At 40.9% G+C, this 18,626-nt stretch overlaps 2 protein-coding genes across 2 annotated transcripts in view; one reads left to right on the top strand and one right to left on the bottom strand.

The window, feature by feature from the left end:
• Nucleotides 1-1,203: 1,203 nt before the first annotated feature.
• LOC118415801 (mRNA-decapping enzyme 1A-like) overlaps nt 1,204-18,626 on the bottom strand; it is a 39,922-nt gene continuing 22,499 nt past the window's right edge. The window contains exons 4-13 of the mRNA XM_035820627.1: nt 12,124-12,190; nt 10,620-10,791; nt 9,982-10,065; nt 9,712-9,840; nt 8,511-8,849; nt 7,932-8,072; nt 6,346-6,430; nt 3,184-3,308; nt 2,474-2,611; nt 1,204-1,547 (exon numbers count right to left, since the gene is read on the bottom strand). Of these exons, the coding sequence (XP_035676520.1) occupies nt 2,534-2,611; nt 3,184-3,308; nt 6,346-6,430; nt 7,932-8,072; nt 8,511-8,849; nt 9,712-9,840; nt 9,982-10,065; nt 10,620-10,791; nt 12,124-12,190 (1,220 nt within the window). The 3' untranslated portion in view covers nt 1,204-1,547; nt 2,474-2,533. The remainder of the gene's footprint in view (nt 1,548-2,473; nt 2,612-3,183; nt 3,309-6,345; nt 6,431-7,931; nt 8,073-8,510; nt 8,850-9,711; nt 9,841-9,981; nt 10,066-10,619; nt 10,792-12,123; nt 12,191-18,626) is intronic.
• The window catches only part of LOC118415799 (voltage-dependent L-type calcium channel subunit alpha-1D-like), a gene marked incomplete in the record, with an annotated part of 160,687 nt that continues 155,200 nt past the window's right edge, over nt 13,140-18,626 (top strand). Inside the window, 1 exon segment of the mRNA XM_035820626.1 lies at nt 13,140-13,264. Coding sequence (XP_035676519.1) covers nt 13,159-13,264 — 106 coding nt within the window.

The raw sequence follows: 18,626 nt of genomic DNA, 5'->3' as shown, positions 1-18,626 counted from the left end.
TACTTCAAGGCCCGGTCCTGTTTTAATGCCACCGGAGGAATTGCTTGGAGATTACACTTCCATGTCTATCTGCTGTGATAGCCTCGTGCTTTAAGTTTCTCGACTACAAACAAAACAAAACTGTGACGTTGGCTTTTCAGACATTTGTTTCTTCCTAGTCCTGTTGCATTGCATTGTGAGTGTGTACCAGGGGTGGGTACCAGTACGGTGTACTGGTACAAACCGTACCAACCGTACAAACTTTAAGCCAGTTTTTCTTGTTGAACCAGTCAAGGAAAAATGGGCCTGAAAAAATCAGCGGACCGGACTCTGGACTGATTAGAAAATGGACAGATTATACTGGCAGGCTTTCACGCATACCGGTACCCACCCCCATAGTGTGTAAAATCTGAAAACCAAGTTGTACAATATAGAAGTGCTGATACAGTTAGTACTTTACCTCAGTTTTCAGAAGCTGATGGGTATGTAACTTAATAAGGGATATGGATATAGAACATGTAGTCACTGATTACACCATGCATGTACGTATGTTAGCCCTCCAACCAGGACTTTCGAGGTCTACGGGGTGATCAATAAGTTCTTGGTCTCACCCAGAAATAAATTAAAGCACAACTCAGATTTTGAAGTATAGATGTCAAGTATAAACTCTTTTATGAATGTGTACCAAAATTCAAATTATTGTGATCATTACTTTACAGGCAACACCCAATAATGGTAGGTGAGAGAGAAGGAAAAAAACATGGACAATTGATCTGCAACCTGGGGTGTGCGGGTCAACAAGTTGTGCCTCAAATTTGAGTTGTGCCTATCATTTCTGGGTGAGGCCGAGAACTTATTGATCACCCCTCATAAACAGTGCGAATGTACAGCAAATTTATTCTTCACGTTGTCAAGATTTTACAGGTGTCTCTTTAGAGAGGAATGCATCTATTGTACCATAACTACTTAGTCCAGTAAGATATATGACAAAACCAACTTGATGACAATTTTAACAACTACACCCTTCTGTCCCTGTGTAAAGCATCACTGTCTCAAGGTACAAATATACGTGTATATGACAAGCTTGATACGGGACTGCGTTAGCATTCTGTTCAGGGGTGGGTACCGTTACATGGTACTAGTACCAAACTGGTATTTCTTGCTGGACCGGTCCAAATCAAATGCACCCCCCCCCCCCCGAAAATGAGTTGTCTGTTTTTTCAGAGAATGACCTGTAATAAATTAAGTTACCGTGATGTGATTGGTTAGAATAAAGCGCAATTCTGTCTTTTTGGCACAAACTGGTTCATTTTGCAGTTGCTCTATAACGTGAACCGAAAATAACATTCAAAATTAAATATATGATTTTAATTTTTAACGCAAACTTGTCCTACAGAAAGCTGTGGTAATGTCTTGCTTTCCAAAATATGATTCAGTGCTATTGTTCTACTACAATCAAGTTGAGGTCTGGACCTGGTCTTCTGGGCTGTACCTAGACCTAAATTTTCTGTATCAGGACCCACCCCTAATTTTGTATGCTTGTTTTTCTTTCTGATATACATGGACAACAGTGGCGGCGGCACCGGGGGGGCAGGGGGGGGCGGCTGCCCCCCCGGAAAATATGTTGGGGGGGCGTCGCCCCCCCAAAAAATCAAGCTGAAACCTTGTGTATTTTTTTGATGATGGAAATTTCATAAAATCAAGCATAGTTTATAACAGCATAGTCTACCCCTGAAAATGCAAGAAATGGCGTTTCAGAGAGTCCCGATTTCAAAATTTCGCCAGACCTCCCTTGTGACGACTGCGTCTTCGACGCAGGATAATATGTTGCGGGAGCGTTGCTCTGAAAAATCTTTTAAACCAATAGAAATTGTACTATCGTACTTAGCTTAGTTTACAAGCAGAATGTGGCACTGAAATTCAGGAAATGACGTTTCAGACGGTCAAGATTTTAAAATTTTCTCCGGACCTCCCTAGCGATGACTTACGCCTCCGGCGCTCACAACAACATGGTGAAAATTTGTGCGTGGTAGCTTAGGTCATCGCCCTGAAACATCTTTTCTTTAGATAAGATTTAGCATAGTCTGCAAGCAAAACTTGTCCCTCAAAATACAGAAAATGTCGTTTCAGAGGGTACAGATTTCGAAATTTCCAAAGACCAACCTTGCAACAGCTCGCACCTTCGGCACTCGAAATCGTGAAAATATTTTGTGGGCATCGCCCTCGCTAAAACCATGTGTCTTTCTAACAGAATTGCCATCAAACTTAGCTTAGTCTGGCAGCAAAATTTGCCCGTCAAAACGCATGAAATGCCGTTTTAGAGGGTCTAGATTTCAAATTTTCCCGGGGGAGCATGCCCCCGGACCCCCCTAGGGTGGTCGCGCCTCCGGCGCGACGGGTAGCGCCTTCGGCGCTACGTAAGCGTGTGCCGCAAAATTCTGTCAGTAAAAGTTCGCCCCCCCAGACGAAATTTCCTGCCGCCGCCTCTGGACAATACTGCCTACATCTACAACATACAATGCAGTCTTTAGTAATTACTAGTGCAGCTAAACCATCACAGGTTACTGTCTCTGCGTGCCTTTAAACTCTGTAGGTAACCATCGTGAATCTTGTTGACAAAGTCGTCATCGTTCTGAAACAAAGAAGTGATTCATTCAGTAACCTGTGACAAATGCTGACAGCTACCCCTAAGTAATAGTAACAGTGAAAGTGCACACATTTCACCCAACATGCAGATACAACATTCTTTCAAAGAAAGTAAAGTCAAACTTGGTCAAACGACCATGTCCACATAACGACTGTCAGCTCAAGACGAATGCTTTTAAACATTTTGCCTTCTGTGACTGCTACCACCCCAAGTCAGGTCCATTTGCGACCAAAAAAACGACACAACATTTATGTGGATACATTGCAATTGACTTTCAAATTGGCATTTTACATGATTGGAAGTAGTATCTATTCTCTCCTAGTTACTGTCTAAAGCTGTTGCAATTGTTGCAAAATAAAATACTCGACTTCGATCAAATCTACATGGCCTTAAGTTACAGACAGTGCTAAGCTAAATCAACTGCTTTGATGTCAGCTGTTGAAAGAAGAATGTTCCAAAGTTTTACTCATTGACCACAGTGTCACTTAACTGGAAAGGTTAAAAACGGGTTATTAATAAGTTACATGTACTGTAAATTGAACTTCTTAGAAAGTTACCTCTATCAGGTAGAGTAGTCCTTGTTTCAGCTGTTCCTTGGACAATGGGTGGATTTTGAACTGTGAGGCGGCCGTGTCGAGGGAAGTAGTAGAGGATGTGGAGGACATTCGTGTTCGCCGAGGGCCTTTTGGGAAGACAAATTACGATATCGTCAGTCAAGGATACAGGAATATGTCCCAGAACTAGATCGGCAAAATCTATTCTTCAGGTAATTATTATAAGTAATAGCAATAACATGGACAGATGTTTTATCATGAAAAGATATCTCAAATTTTATCTAAAAAGATATGTTATGTGCCCGGAAAATTCTACCCCCCCCCACAAAATCATTTTAAAGTAATAATATATATATCTATATATAGACATTGCTCCACAATATACAATGTAATACCCATACCAACAGACTGCAACCATTTGAGGTCATACATAAGGAATACAATGTACTTACATGTGTTCAGAGATTTATTTCTACAATAATTTCACGTTCACAAATCATAAATCATATATTAAGCTATTTACACTATCTAACCATTTCTAACACCTTCAAAAGTGTTAAGATATACTAAGAATTAAGAATCACATACTAACATTTAGTATACTCTGCATTCAAACTTTATAAAGAGGGAAATCTTGGTGTGTTGGTGGAGTAACTAGTATGAAACCATTCCATCCAGCTGTTCTTGAGGTATCTTGTTCACACACACAGGGAGACAAAGACACACACACACACACGCACACACACACACACACACACACACACACACACACGCACACACACACACAGACAAAGGCAGACAGACACACACACACATAGACAAAGACACACACACACACAGGGAAAAAGACACACACACACACACAAAGACACACACACACACACACACACACACTAGTAAAAATGTGTTGTTCGTCCGTCGAGTCGACGAGGACCGCTTTCGTCATCATCTTGTTCATCATTCAAGTAGTGAAATGAGTTCGCAGGTGGCTGTACAGCCCTATCTTCGCTCTGAAGTGTCTGTTGCAGTGCGGGCAGGGAAGTAAAGTGATGCTCGAGGGGGGGTTGGCTGCTCGTTCCTTCCTGGCCTGCCTCTTCTGCTGGGCAGTAGCTCTGCGTGTTCCCTCGTAGGTAACGGCACCCTTCTGAACTGCACGCCGCCACTGTGGCCGGTCACTGGCAAGATGCTCCCAGGAATCAGTTTTTAAATCAAAGGCTTTCAGGGATGCTTTAAGAGAGTCCTTGTAGCGTTTCTTTTGGCCACCGCGTAGCCGTGCACCTTCTTCAAGTTCACCATAGAACAGTTTTTTGGGCAGTCGGTGGTCTGGCATACGGACTAAATGTCCTGACCATCTGAGCTGGGACTGCATCAACATAGTGTAGATACTCGGCATACCTGCGCTGGTCAGTACCTCTGTGTCTGGAATTCTGTCTTGCCATTTGATGTTGAGAATCTTCCTAAGACGGGTGGTGTGGAAGTGATTGAGTCTTTTGGCATGGCGTCGGTAGACTGTCCATGTTTCACATGCATACAAAAGTGTCGGAAGAACAATTGCTTTGTACACCTGCAGTTTTGTCTCCAGTCGAATTCCTCGCCTGTTCCAGACATTATCATGAAGTCTGCCAAAGGTAGCACTCGCTTTTGCAATCCTGGAATCCACTTCATCATCAATGTTAGCATTCTGGTTGAGGGTGCTGCCAAGGTAAGTGAATCTACTACCCACATTGAGTTTTTTGTTGTTTACTGTGATGGTTGGCTCCACATAGGGTTTTCCTGGAGCTGGTAGATGGAGCACTTCTGTTTTCTTTGTGCTAATTGTCAAGCCAAAGTTGTTACATCCGTTTGAGAAGTTGTCAACACTGTGCTGCATGCTGGGTTCTGAACTGGCGTTTAGTGCACAATCGTCGGCAAACAGAAGGTCCCTGACAATATCTGTTTTCACTTTGGTTTTGGCTTGTAATCTTCTAAGGTTGAACACTTTACCGTCTGTTCTGTATCTGATGCCAATTCCCACATCTCCTCCACTGAATGCATCTGTTAACATCGCAGTAAACATGATACTGAACAAAGTGGGTGCTAGTACACAACCCTGCTTTACACCGTTTGTAACCGGGAATGGATCAGACAGTGCGTCACTGTCCCGCACATGAGCCTGCATGCCGTCATGGAACTGTCGCACGAGATTTATGAACTTCGTGGGGCATCCGTACTTGGCCAGTATCTTCCAGAGACCTTCCCTGCAGACTGAATTGAATGCTTTCGTCAGGTCTACATATGTGGAGAACAAGTCAGAGTTCTGCTCCTGCCATTTTTCTTGCAGCTGTCTTGCAGCGAAGATCATGTCAGTGGTTCCTCTGTCTTTCCGAAATCCACATTGACTCTCTGGAAGTAGTCCTTGATCAAGATGTATTATAAGGCGATTGAGGAGGATCCTAGCAAGTGTCTTCCCTGCGACAGAGAGTAGGGATATACCTCTGTGGTTGTCGCAGACCTGTCGGTTGCCTTTGCGTTTATACAGGTGTATGATTGTTGCATCTTTAAAGTCCTGAGGAATTGACTCTCGTTCCCAAATGATGGTGAACAGTTGATGAAGCTTATCAATCACAGCTGTGCCGCCTTCTTTGTAGATTTCAGCAGGGATAGAGTCCTGACCTGGAGCCTTCCCACTTGAGAGTTGGCCTACAGCCTTATGTGTTTCAGCCGGGCTTGGGGGTTCTGCAAGTGCCTCATTTATGGGCACTTGTGGAAGACGACTTATTGCTTCTTCATTTATTGATGATGGTCGATTTAGTACACTGTCAAAGTGTTCTGCCCATCGCTTCAGAATATCATCTTTGTCAGTGATTAACGTGTTACCATCAGCACTGAGCAGAGGAGATAGACCTGTTGATGATGGTCCAAAAATCTCTTTCAGGCCGTCATAGAATTTCTTCAGATTGTGTTTGTCCGCATAGCCTTGGATTTCTACGGCTTTATCCATTAGCCATGTGTCTCGCATCTGTCTCAGCTTTCCCTGGACTGTATTTCGTATATTAGTATACGCATCTTTCTTTGATATGTCCTTGGTGTCACTGAGATGCGCTCTATGCAGTCTGTGCTTCTCATTTCTATGTGATGAAATGTAACCTCCATGAATATTCATAGAGGTAAATAAACAGTACTTACCAGACTGAGGTAGCTGTGCACTAGCAGCTGCTGCAGCTTCAAAAGCCTGTGGAGTGAGTAAACTGCTGGGCTGGGGGGACATGGCCTGCAGGGAACATACATGGAGTCATGTAGATGGAGTCCTATTATGACAAAGGTTTTCATTTTGGGAGGGTGGCGGGGGGTATGTGGAAGGATATAGTCATAACACCTCAAGCAAGTTAAAGAACCCGCCACACTTATCGAAAAGAGTAGGGGACCTTCCCGGTGTGAGTGGATCAAACCATTCCGGCCAAAAATGGGGTAGGGAATCTCCCGAGCAGCCCTTGTAACCCCTGCTACGCCTATTGGGTCAGTTAGTACTCATAGTGAGCAATTGAACTGGTCTCAATCATGATGTTTCTGACCTAGGGCGAAGAGATGCTGTAACAGTTATAATGTAACCCATAACCTTGAGTGGCCTTCAGGTCTTGTTACGTGGTGACCAATAAGTAAAAAAAAAAAATAGAGTGACAAAAGGCATACAGTTGTAGTGAGAGAGAGAGAGAGAGAGAGAGTCAGAGAGACTGAGAGAGATTTGAGGGAGAGAGAAACTGAGAGAAAGAGACAAACGGAAAGAGAGAGAGAGAGAGAGAGAGAGAGAGAGAGGGAGGCCTAGAGATAGCTCTCTATCGTCATGTCTACCTTGTCCCCCAAATGACCTGGAGGTCAAGAGACCAGGTTGGAAGGTAGGTTTACAACCTCACTTGGTACATGTGTATAATATATTATAAAAAGTCAATTGCAAACATGGCATTGGCAAGTAATTGCAAAACTTTGAGTCTAAGACTGGTTTTATTTGTTTTATCCAAATCTACATTAGATCTTTACCACATGCAAGGTGTTGGTTCCTACATATTTACACAATGTACTCAGTCCTTTGACCTTCTGGAACTTGTTCCAGTTACAAAAGGTCCCATTATAAATTCTTTTTGTAACATCAGTTACAGAGATGACATGGACTGAGTTGGCATAACGATGATCAATTAAACATACTACAGTCAAACCTGTATCAGCAGCCACCTTTGCATAGCAGCCACCTGGCCATAGTGGCCACTTTTTGTCAGATTCGTAATGATTAGGAAATAGTCTTAGCGGCCACCTGTCCAACGCGGCCACGGCCACACGATTTCCGGTCCCGTTGATACAGAAACACTGCCTATTGCAACCATACTGCAGCCTTATGTCACCCTGCACCGAGTTTGAAATTGTAGTTTGCGAGGATTTGGAGTTCCTGACAGGGTCATTTTGGCGGTAGCAGAAGGTATGCATGCCTTGAGCATTAAAGTGATAGTCTTCGTCGGTGAATTTACCGATCGACAATGTTACTTGGTGAGAAAGATTAGTGGGAACTGAAATCGTGTGTGGCTTGCTCATGGTCAATTGATCAACATTTTCTCTATAGTGGCCACCAGTCTATAGTGGCCATATTTCTCCAGTCCCTTGAGTGGCCGCTATAGACAGGTTTGACTGTATTAGGTAAAAAAAAATTGTATAATTATATCCTCAGAGAATGGAAGATTTAATTTGTGTTCCTACACATTGCAATTGTTAAAGCTATAAATTACCTGTAAGTTCTTGAGTAACAAGTTGCCACTGTCGACTGTTGTACTAGTAGCTGTCCCAGTGAAGCTGGCTGGACTGGCCTGTAGCATCTTCAACAGGTTAGTCCCTGGGGACGTGGGGACGTCACCTGCTTCCTCACACACCTGGAACATAACAGGGAAATGTGTTTAAAGTGTTTACCTTAAGGTTTGGCTTTAACAGAAGTACAACAGGGGTGCTTAAAGCATTCACGCAAATTCGATGAGATTCGTACAAATTTTTTGGGAAACGCACGAATCACTATCATGATTCGAAAATGTATAAACCATATGTGATGCACACGAATCACTATAAGAAATGAATCTTAATATTTCGATACACAAAAACATCACAGGTGAAAACTGGCGGCTGACCGCTATGTTGGGAGAAGGTATGTTTCTGAGTGTTTCTACCCCTGATATTTTTCTTTTAAAGCATTGAAGGGAATTGTCTACCATCACAAAGACGTACTGAATAGCCCGTCTGCTACTCTTTTGTTTTTGACCTTATCGTGATATGCTGTCTACAAAAAGGTGAAGAAATCAAAGAAACAAAAAAAGTACCGGTTCCTGCTGTTTCATCTTCAGCATGTTCAGCTGCTCCACTAGCTGATCTGGCTGGAACTGCGGCTCCCCTCCCCCCGCTGCCCCTGCCTCCCCACCCCGGGGACCCAGCTGATCCGCTTCCAGACTCTCCAGTGTGGTGACGCGCTCCCCGATCCCCGGGTTGGACATGAGTCTCTGTAACAGGACCGGCATCTTGTTGTTGTTGTTTGCGGCTGTGGCATGCTGCTGACCTGGCGCAGCTGCAGGGTGGTGCTCTGACACCTGCACCGGGCGCTGGTCCACAGGCTGGTTGAACAGGGTGGCCAGGTTGACTGGTCTGGGTTGAGGGGCTGGCACCTGGAGGGGTGGGGGTGGGGGGTGTTGTGGTGGGGTAGGGGAGACAAACTTTTAATGGATTACAATTCATTAAGACAAACAAATACGAGCGATCTCTGTTGTTGTTTATATCCGGGTATTCAGCGGTTAGTGCCTACCAGGACATCAGTAGATTGGATTAAAAATTCATATCTAAATCACCAGATCAAATTACCGGTTAAGATGTAAATCAATCGTTTGCCAAACACCTGCTTTTTGCCTACCACTGCGTCACCGTGACATCATCGTGATCGCTCGTATACACAGTATCATGATCATGCATGTGTAGGGTGGGTATGTGTGCTCAGAGTAGGGCTGTGTACCCACACTGTACTGTACCGTAAAAAAAACAATTTGATACTGGTAAAAAAATACTGGATCAGGAAGTACCGGTACTGTACTGAGACATTAAATATGCGTAATATTTTGTGACTAAAGATGCACTGAAAAATATGTAAAATACCACATCAGAGCCATCTTTGAAATATAAATGTTCTAGTTTTTGTCTCCTGATATAACTTCATGGACTCATGCGACATCAAATCTGACACAAGCAACATCATTACATTACATTACTATTGTCTAAGTGTGGTGAGGTTTGTCTGGGGTGGTAGGCTCGAACCTCTCTGTGAATAGCTTGGTCAGTTTCAAATGCTAAGTAAGTTGCAGGTGTACAAAGTCATAGGAATGCCCTTTAACCAAGCAAAATGACAGCAATGGCTGCAGTGGGTATTCAGGGATCAATACTACACACATATCCTCCATGTTGCCTACTGAACTGACTGCCTACTTGGTGCTGCAGTACCAATCCTAGTCACTAGATGGCTCTTTTGCTCCACCATACCTGTGCTTGACTGGCTGCAGGCTCTGGTTTGAGTGCTACAGGTCTGACCAGACCGCCTGTTCCTCCCTCTGCTCTCGACGTCAAGTTGTCAATCATAGGTTTCGGCTCCGCTCCGCTCGTCTGCTTGGACTATGGAGAAAAAGATTGGCTTAGGAATATACCAGGAAAAATTAAAAAAAAATAAATTTCTTGGCAATATATACAAAAGAACAGTCCTTCAGCACAGATGTTTGCAAATTTCAAGACTTGATGGAGAACTTGTTTACGAACCTTATGGTAATCACCTTGTGCTTTGGACAGAAGCTGCAAGATGTCCACTCTTTTTTCTGTAGTACCGGTATCACTGTCTGGCTGCTGTAATAACAATAACTTGCCATATGAGAACTATTATAACATTACGTCAATGCATGTACTTTATTGACTAATGGAAAAGACTCTGAGATAGAAAGGAAACTAACAACAATCAGCAACCTAACTTTTGAACAAAAAAAAACATTTTTGTCATCCAAATCATGAATTAAGAAATTATGATAGTCAAATCTTAACAGTATTTTGAGTAGTGAAAGTTGTTAATGAAAATCCTGAAGTATTCTACTTAAATCAACATTCTTTTTACATATAATCCAATACTATGTCTGGTAAATTAGACAGTGAATGATACATTGGTGTTAACAGCTGAAAGACTAATAGTACAACTGTTAATAATTTGAGTTATACTTTGACAATTTGGAATACTTATCATTTACCTTAATATTGCTAGACAGTGTAACAATACTAATATATTGTTTTACACTATTTGTACTATGTCTTGTGTTTTTGCCTTCTTGCGCAATCCTCAATAAAAAATAATAGTAATAGTACTGGTAAATACAGTAATATCATAACACAATATTGTATGTGCATATTACCTTATCATATTCATCCTGTGCCTTAGACAGCATCTGTATTATGTCTACTTCCCTCTTGCCCGCGGTGACTGTCACCGACCCTTCTATCGGAGTCGCCCCGTCTAGGGACGCTCTCCGCTGCCGGCGCGGCGAGTGTTCGCTCATCGCACTGCTCGCAGCCCACTGGGTCAGACTGGACACATCAATCAAAAACTTTATTAATAATAATAATTATAATAATCTTTATGTCATACCTGTGACGCGAAAACGTTCAATACGGGTGTTCCTGACCGGACTTCCATATCAGACCGGTTCGAAAGGCGTATCACACAGGCTCCAATCGAATAAATCGAACTGTTTTGAGCAGGCCGAGTGCGGCGACATCGAATGTTCGATACCTGATTCAGACGTTGGAACATTACTGTTGCAACACTTTTTGTTCGAGGGCACCAAATTTGTTCAACTTCCGGCGAATTTCGCATCAAAACAGGGGTTTTCTTAGGTGAGTATGACATAAATAAAATACAACACGGTGTATTCCGCATCACCCTTGGTCCCAGCCCTCCCGCGGGTCGGATCACCCTCCGGCCTTCGGGCAATCCGACCCGCGGTCAGGCCGATACCTCGGGTGATACGGAATACACCGTGTTGTATTCTATATTTACTGCACTTTCATGCCCATAGGCTAAATCCACAAATGACCACAAGTGGTCTCATGGATGAAAAGAAAAACAACAGCTCAACTTAATACAGTAATTTTAAACAAGACTTATGGAAAATGATCAATGTATTGCAATCTATAAGAAACATCACAGTATTATCGTTAATCACTACATCTAATATTTTATTTTATTTTTCTGTTTTGAAACACTTGATGCTTTCTGTTATCCAGGACTGTCTCTAGGACCCATCCCTCGTCCCGGGACAGAAATTTGCTTGTTGGGACGAAAAAAATTTGACCCCATCCGTCCCAAAACTTCATGACATGACACTATTGAAAAATTAATGTATTTTCAAAATCTTAAAATGAGATATTCAACACGAAAAATCAACAACACTGGCTCCCTAACAGTCGGTGGTATGGAAAAAAAATTTCAAGAAAATGCTGTAAGAAAAATTCATACTTCAGATGAAATTCTTAACTCATGGAAAAAATGCCTTAAATATATAAAAGTTTTCTTCTTCTAAGAAATGTTTTCTGTGTATAAGAAGAAACCGGACAACTAAGAACAGACATCTGCTCTTGAGGTAGAAAGATGCCAATGATGATATACTGTAATTCCTGATTTTTTCAATTTTTTCACGGTTTTCACAGTAATTACTGTAAGGTGAACATATCATTACTGATAACAAATAATATATGGGACTTTTTTAATGCCCACCTGCCGCAACCGTGAACATTTAGTTCCGAGAACAAGTTAAATTTTCTTAGACCGTGAAAGTTTGGTACCGAGAAGACAAAGTGAATTATATTACAGTACATGTATATGTACATGGTAATCTGTAGTGAACAGTTAAGACTTACCTGTTCATGTGTTGGCCCACTCTGGCACATTCATCCTTGTCGTAGAACCAGATGCCATAGATTTGGTCTGAAAAGTAAGAGGTATACTAATTAGTTTGTGACCTTGTACTGTATGGAAATGTATACTGAACCCTACCATATGCATTACTGCAACAGCAGTGTGATGATCGCAGTGTCATACAATTTGTACTTCACTGTACCATTTTCACATGTACTCCTTCTCAAAAAGTTTGTGAGCATATGACTTAACAGGTTATGGAAAGGGACTAATACATGTCACATACATGTACTGTAAATGCAGAAATGTTCGCAGCGGTTTCATGTTCATAATTTTCAATGCAAATCCACAGGGTTATGACATGGGTAGTAGATAGTGACAGTTGACTACACCAGCACTAGTACCAAAATCAACTGTTCTGTCCGTCTGTATCACCCTTATCCAGTCACTCATTGGCGGTTTCTGTCTGGATGTCTGTGAAGGCACCCATTCAAGTACACTAACTATGAAACAAGTTAGACACACAAAAGAAAGTCAAATCAAGGAAATGCGAAAGGTTGCATTAACCTTCTTTTTCTGTGTACAGGATGGAAAATAATAATACAATATTTCAACTCAACAATCAACAGGAAAATCCACATCCTTGATAGAACACGAAAAAACTTATCAAAAGTCACGTAAACCAAAACAGATACATGTACGTGTACTCCCTTTCATCTTTTTCTTAAAGTCAAGGACTCAAAGATCATTAGTAAAAACATTCCGTGCTTGGTCTGGAAGAGTATCTCATCTTATCTGCCTTTGAGAAAATCTCTTCAAACAGCCACACAACATGCACGCATTCCAAGCTGATAGCACCGACTTTAGTTTACTTCACTGCCCTTATTTGGTCCACAGTAGTACGTCCCAACGTAAACAAGAATAAGTGCTCGGGCCTTGTCAGTTGAAAGAAATGACAGAATTTACCGTAAGGTTAACGTTTTGACGGCAAGGTCGCCGGGTTTGAGGGTTTCTCAAGGGTTAATTTGGCAGGAAAAATGCCTCCTAGAAGTAGAGTGCGCATCCGGTCTAGGCGGCAGACGCCAACTCCGACGGGTTCGACTAAGAGCAAAGACAGTTCCAGCATGACTCCAACCATGGACCGTAAGTTTCATTTTTTCTTTCCTTTTGAAAATATTTATTCGACACACACATTTGCAAACCTGTTGAGTTAGCATTAAGAACTTCAATTGGTAATTACAAATGTATACAACTCCAACTTACACTTATCTATTTTAGAGGGTTGCCAGCTTAAAAGACTGGGTACTTGTTCAAAACCCTGATCATCAGAATATATGATCATTCAAAAAAATCTTACCATATAAGTTATTTGGGCTAGATCTCTAAAATTCCGATTCAAGGCAAATACTTAATGCTATAGAATCTTAACTGACATTTACTATATTTACAGATACTTTTCCAGAGGCTCCTATTGTGTTCATTCAAATTCGTTCAACAGTTTGGTCAGAAAGCGAATAGCAGAGATTTTGTGATGCCATGAATTTCTGTACAAATTCATAGAAAAACAAGCCCCTTTTAAGCATATGTTTTAACTTCGCAATATAAATTCACACATTTCAAAAACAGTAACTTTTCGTATAGTCCTACAGAAACAACTGTACAAGACTTGGTAAGGCCACACCAATTTCATTCGTTGCTTCTCCGATTCTGCTGTCTTATTTTTCCAATTTGAAAAAAAAAAATTGGCCACACCTCCCGTTGACAAATTTTCACAATGTACGTGGTTATTTTGGATGGTACGTATGTCTTTTTTTTTTCAAAATTGCGGCTTTCCTATTTAGGGACAACCCTAAAAAATATTGATTAGTTACATAAAAAATGTGCCAACTGAAGGAAATCTGAAAACTTATTTGTTACATCTGTTGTTATCTACATCAGGGTTCGAAATAGACATATTTAACTTGCAATTTGCACATAATTTTTGAGATTTGCATGTAAAAATTTTCTGAACTTACAATCTTGCATGATTGTTGAAAATACATGGCCTATAGTTAAAATACTGAGGCCACGATGCCTTTGTTTGTCTCACAGGGATCGTCACCGGTTGTCAGTAGGTGTTATAAACAATCAAATTCGGCTTTGCTACAAACTAACATGCTGATTATGTGGATATCTTTCCAAAATTTGCAGTTCTGTCTATATTTTCATGTGCCAATTTCAGTACATCAACAGTGACAGAATGGGCGAAATTCTTATCCATCCAGAGCAGCAACATTCCACCAAAGTACAGAATGATGGATGGTGGCTAGAACATTGCAGTATAGACTAGTTGTATTTTGCATGTAAATATTCTAAATTGCACGTAAATTTTTGGCCAACTTGCAATTTTGCATGTAGCAATAAAAAAGTATTTCGATCCCTGTCTACATGTATGTTGTGTAACTTGAATAAGCCCCTCTATCTCTCTAACCCTGACTGTTTGTAAACATCATTCCTTTTTATTTTATTGTTGACCTGCCGGTCCATTTTTTTTCTGAAAAAAATCAGAGAAGCAACAAATTATTTTGGTGTTGCCTAAGTAAGAGCTGGAAAACTTCATCGTGTACTTTTCCACTTTGTGTAAATTTTAACAACGTACCAATTGACAAAAAAATTAATGTATTTTACAGTTGCAAATACTCATTTAAAATTTATAAATATATCAAACAACAGTACAGAATTAGATTAGATGTAGAGAATTTTTATTTTATCCTTCCAACTTAATATCTACATCATGCAAGTGTATCCAAAGCAAAACAAAACATTAAACACAACACCCAACGCAAGGAGCCAGTCCTGGCCTATGCACATACATACATACATACTAGTAAAAGTTCAATTCATATCATGAAGAAAAATAAAGAACTGTCTTTTTGGTACTTCAGAGCATACTTGCATCCGTAACAATAATATCAACATATCAAGCCACATAAAACAAGATAGAATATACCCTACACCCTTCGACCTCTGGATTTTGAAAAGAGGCTGATTATTTCTATAAAAAATACTTCTATAAAAAACATACGTGTATCTCTATTTGATTTATCAATCAAGATTGCTGAATACAGACAGGAGTAGCCAAGGATAAACAAGTCCACTAGCCCTATTGTCCAGGGCAAGTGAAAGTGCTGTTCGGGCAAGTGCATGTCCTACCCCACTTGCCCGATCGGGCAAGTAAGATTTTTCCATTGATTTTAGTGCAATTTTGATATACTTGTTACTTTTTACAGTCATGACATCAAGCAATTGTCTACAGAGAATTCCATTGCTGGGAGTGAAAATGCATAAACTAGTAACAGTGACATTTGAATTTTGGGCAAGTGAAAAATTGGTTCGGGCAAGTAAGTACATTTTTTATGTGCTTGCCCGATAGGACAAGTGGATTTTAGAAAACTTGTTCAACCCTGGTAGCGAATGCCCCAGACGGTAGAGCATGCTAAGAGCGATCTATCTACCGTCGAATCAATACCAAGTAAGCCGGGTCCCGCAGAATTCACCACCGACTTGATTTGATTGTACAAAACGCTGAATGAAATGACGTCAGGGGGCGACAGGGCCCTGGAGAGAGTCCAGCGCGAGGGAAGTAATTCTCCGCGCTCTTATGTAACCACCTTACATTCATTCATAACGGGCCGGTAAATGGATTTGGGAAGGGAAGTGCGTACCCGAGGCATGCATGTTGGGGCATAAAATTACGAAGCATCGTATACTATGTAATGTTAATATTTGCTCATGCAGTATGTATTACAATATCAATTAGGTACCACGTATACATAGTACGTGTCAGGTGTGAATTTTGTTTCATTCAACTCATAGACCTGTTCTATCAAGTATTTTATTAGGTTTTTTGCAGCAAAATATTGCCATTGTTCTTGGTCCCAAAGGACATTATAACATATGTATATCACAACAGTTTCATTTTTAGTAATCATTTACTGTATATATTATATAACTGTATATCAATTCAAAAGGGGCCTCTGTACACGTCATGTACAATGTATGTATGCAAGGGGATCAATACATTCTGAGGGAGATAATATATTGTTGTGCTCAATTCAAATTTTTGGCATAACTAATAAAGTATAACTATAAACTATATACCAGATGATTATAAGCCAAGCCTTTGATGAATATCTACCAAAAATTACGATCATTATGAAAGTTCAAAATCATTATGATAAGATGACACCCAGCAATGTTAGTAGAGAAAGGTAAAAACACATGGACAACTGAGCTGGGACCTGAGGTGTGCGGGTCAACTTGCTCTACCCACTTCTGTCTAATTGAAATACAAAGGGAATACTCATCAAACATTTTAACAAAATGTCTTCCAAGATTTGAATGGCATGAGGAACTCGAAACACACAGCTCTAATCTTAGTTCACCCCTTTATTTATTTATTAGGATTCTCCATATACGATGACAATGGAGGGTATGGCAAAACAGGTGTCAAAGGTCACCTCTTCAAAGCCACCATACACACATGTTCGCAAATGTTAACACACGGCGGGGTTATACCGCCCCTTACGGGGTGACATACCCTTTCGCTGGTTAATTACAAGACGGGGATGATTTGAAGTGAATCACCAACTCCAGACAGAAGGGTTTGCTCCATCTCACACCGCACCATCGCACGTGTGGGGGTTCTATAACGTGCATGGGGTGTGGCTCTCCCCATACACGGGACCTCCATTTAACGTCGTATCCGAGGGACGGCCCTAGCCGAAGCTAGGTACTCATTTACACCTGAGTATAGTGAGGAAAGCAGTGTAAAGTGCCTTTCCAAAGGGCACAAGATCGGTGACACGCAGCCGGATTTGAACCCGCGACCTCTCGGTCACGAGGCACAAATGCCGCCGCTGGGCCATGCGACTTCACATGACACCCAGCAATGTTTTTTTCCAGCCACATACCAATTCTCAAAAGGATATCGACTGGAAACCAATGGCCACAATGATTTGACATTTAGTGGATACTGATAAAAGACATCATTATCATAATAATGATACTAAATATAAATATGCCCAGACATTTGAGTTGCGCATCTTACCATGATCCGATAAGTGTATCTGTCTACAATGTATCTTGTATCAGTATGGTTTATTTTGTTTCGTTCAATCCTCCTTACTTGCCCACTACTTACCTTACCAACACGATTAGTAACAGCACAGTCATGGACGCTTTCCATAAAGTCCTAATTAAATCCTGTACCCCATCTATATTGATATACATGGCCTTCTATGGGGTACTTTACTTCATGATTCATACGCAAGTCAGTTACGGCTTATGCCAGCGTGGCATGACGGTTTTAAGGTATTGTACTGTAGTATAGGAGCGATCAAAACGTGAAAACAAAGTTAGTGTTTTTGGTCATTTTTCTTCATTCTACCTAATAATTATAGTAATTATAGGTAGAATGATTCAACTTATAATGAAGAAAAATGACCAAAAGCAATGCCTTTGTTTTCACGATTACTGCACAGAGATATTTACAAATGTGACTTAGTTGTGCCGTTAGAATGTCTTGAAATATGGGCACTTCCCAATTGAATGACAGAAAAATGTTGAAAATAAGTTACAAAATTAATGTCAATCTGAATGGAGACTTAACATTAAGAATATTTGGAGTCTTTTGGGAACCAAAATTCTCCCAATAAAAAAGTAGTCCCATAATCTTTTTAAGACCTTAGAGGTAGTGGGTAGTCTTGGGCAAGGCGGAGCCCATTGTTACCCTCTGTTCCCCCTGCCTCTACCTCCCCAACCAAAGTTAAGCACCCATTTTTACACCCGGGTGGAGTGAGGAAAGTTGTGTCAGGACTCGAAATACTGGGTGCATGCGCACCCAGGTGCACGCAAAATTGGAACTGTGGACCCAATTTTTTTCAGTGGGTGCACAGGGTGTACCCAAATATTTTCTTAGGTTTATGTATGTAAAGATATCAAGTATACTAGTATACATCATATTCCTGACATCTAAGTGTTAGAAAGATAATAAAAATGTCTGTCATGGTACTTGTTTAAGAATTTGATAGGTTGTAACTAAGTTTTGTTATTATTTTTGTCTGACATTCTACTTAAATTTAAGTGGTGCGCCCAAAATTTTTTGGTGCACCCAATTTTTTAAGCTGGGTGCACCAGTGCAGCTAATCCCCCAAATGAATTTCGAGCCCTGTGTGTTAAGTACTTGTCTCGTGCTGATCCCAAGGGCACAAGATAGCATGACGGGATTCCAACAAGGGACCTTTAGATTATGGGCCAAACACCCTGAAGTTATGCAACACAACCTCCCACAATCCAACACAAATACTACAATAATACATACCTTTAAATGTCACAGTGTTTTACGCTTAGCCTTCAAGTTCAACAATAAACTCTAGCAAACTACTAACTGTAGGAAAGTCCTTTATATAATGATAAAAATATAAACTGGTCATTCAGTTCATTCCTCTTATACAAATACTCATTG

The sequence above is a fragment of the Branchiostoma floridae genome, chromosome 5 (assembly GCF_000003815.2).
Source record: "Branchiostoma floridae strain S238N-H82 chromosome 5, Bfl_VNyyK, whole genome shotgun sequence".
Taxonomy (NCBI): domain Eukaryota; kingdom Metazoa; phylum Chordata; class Leptocardii; order Amphioxiformes; family Branchiostomatidae; genus Branchiostoma; species Branchiostoma floridae.
The sequence above is the reverse complement of the archived record's forward strand: the minus strand, read 5'-3'. Positions and strand labels throughout refer to the sequence as shown.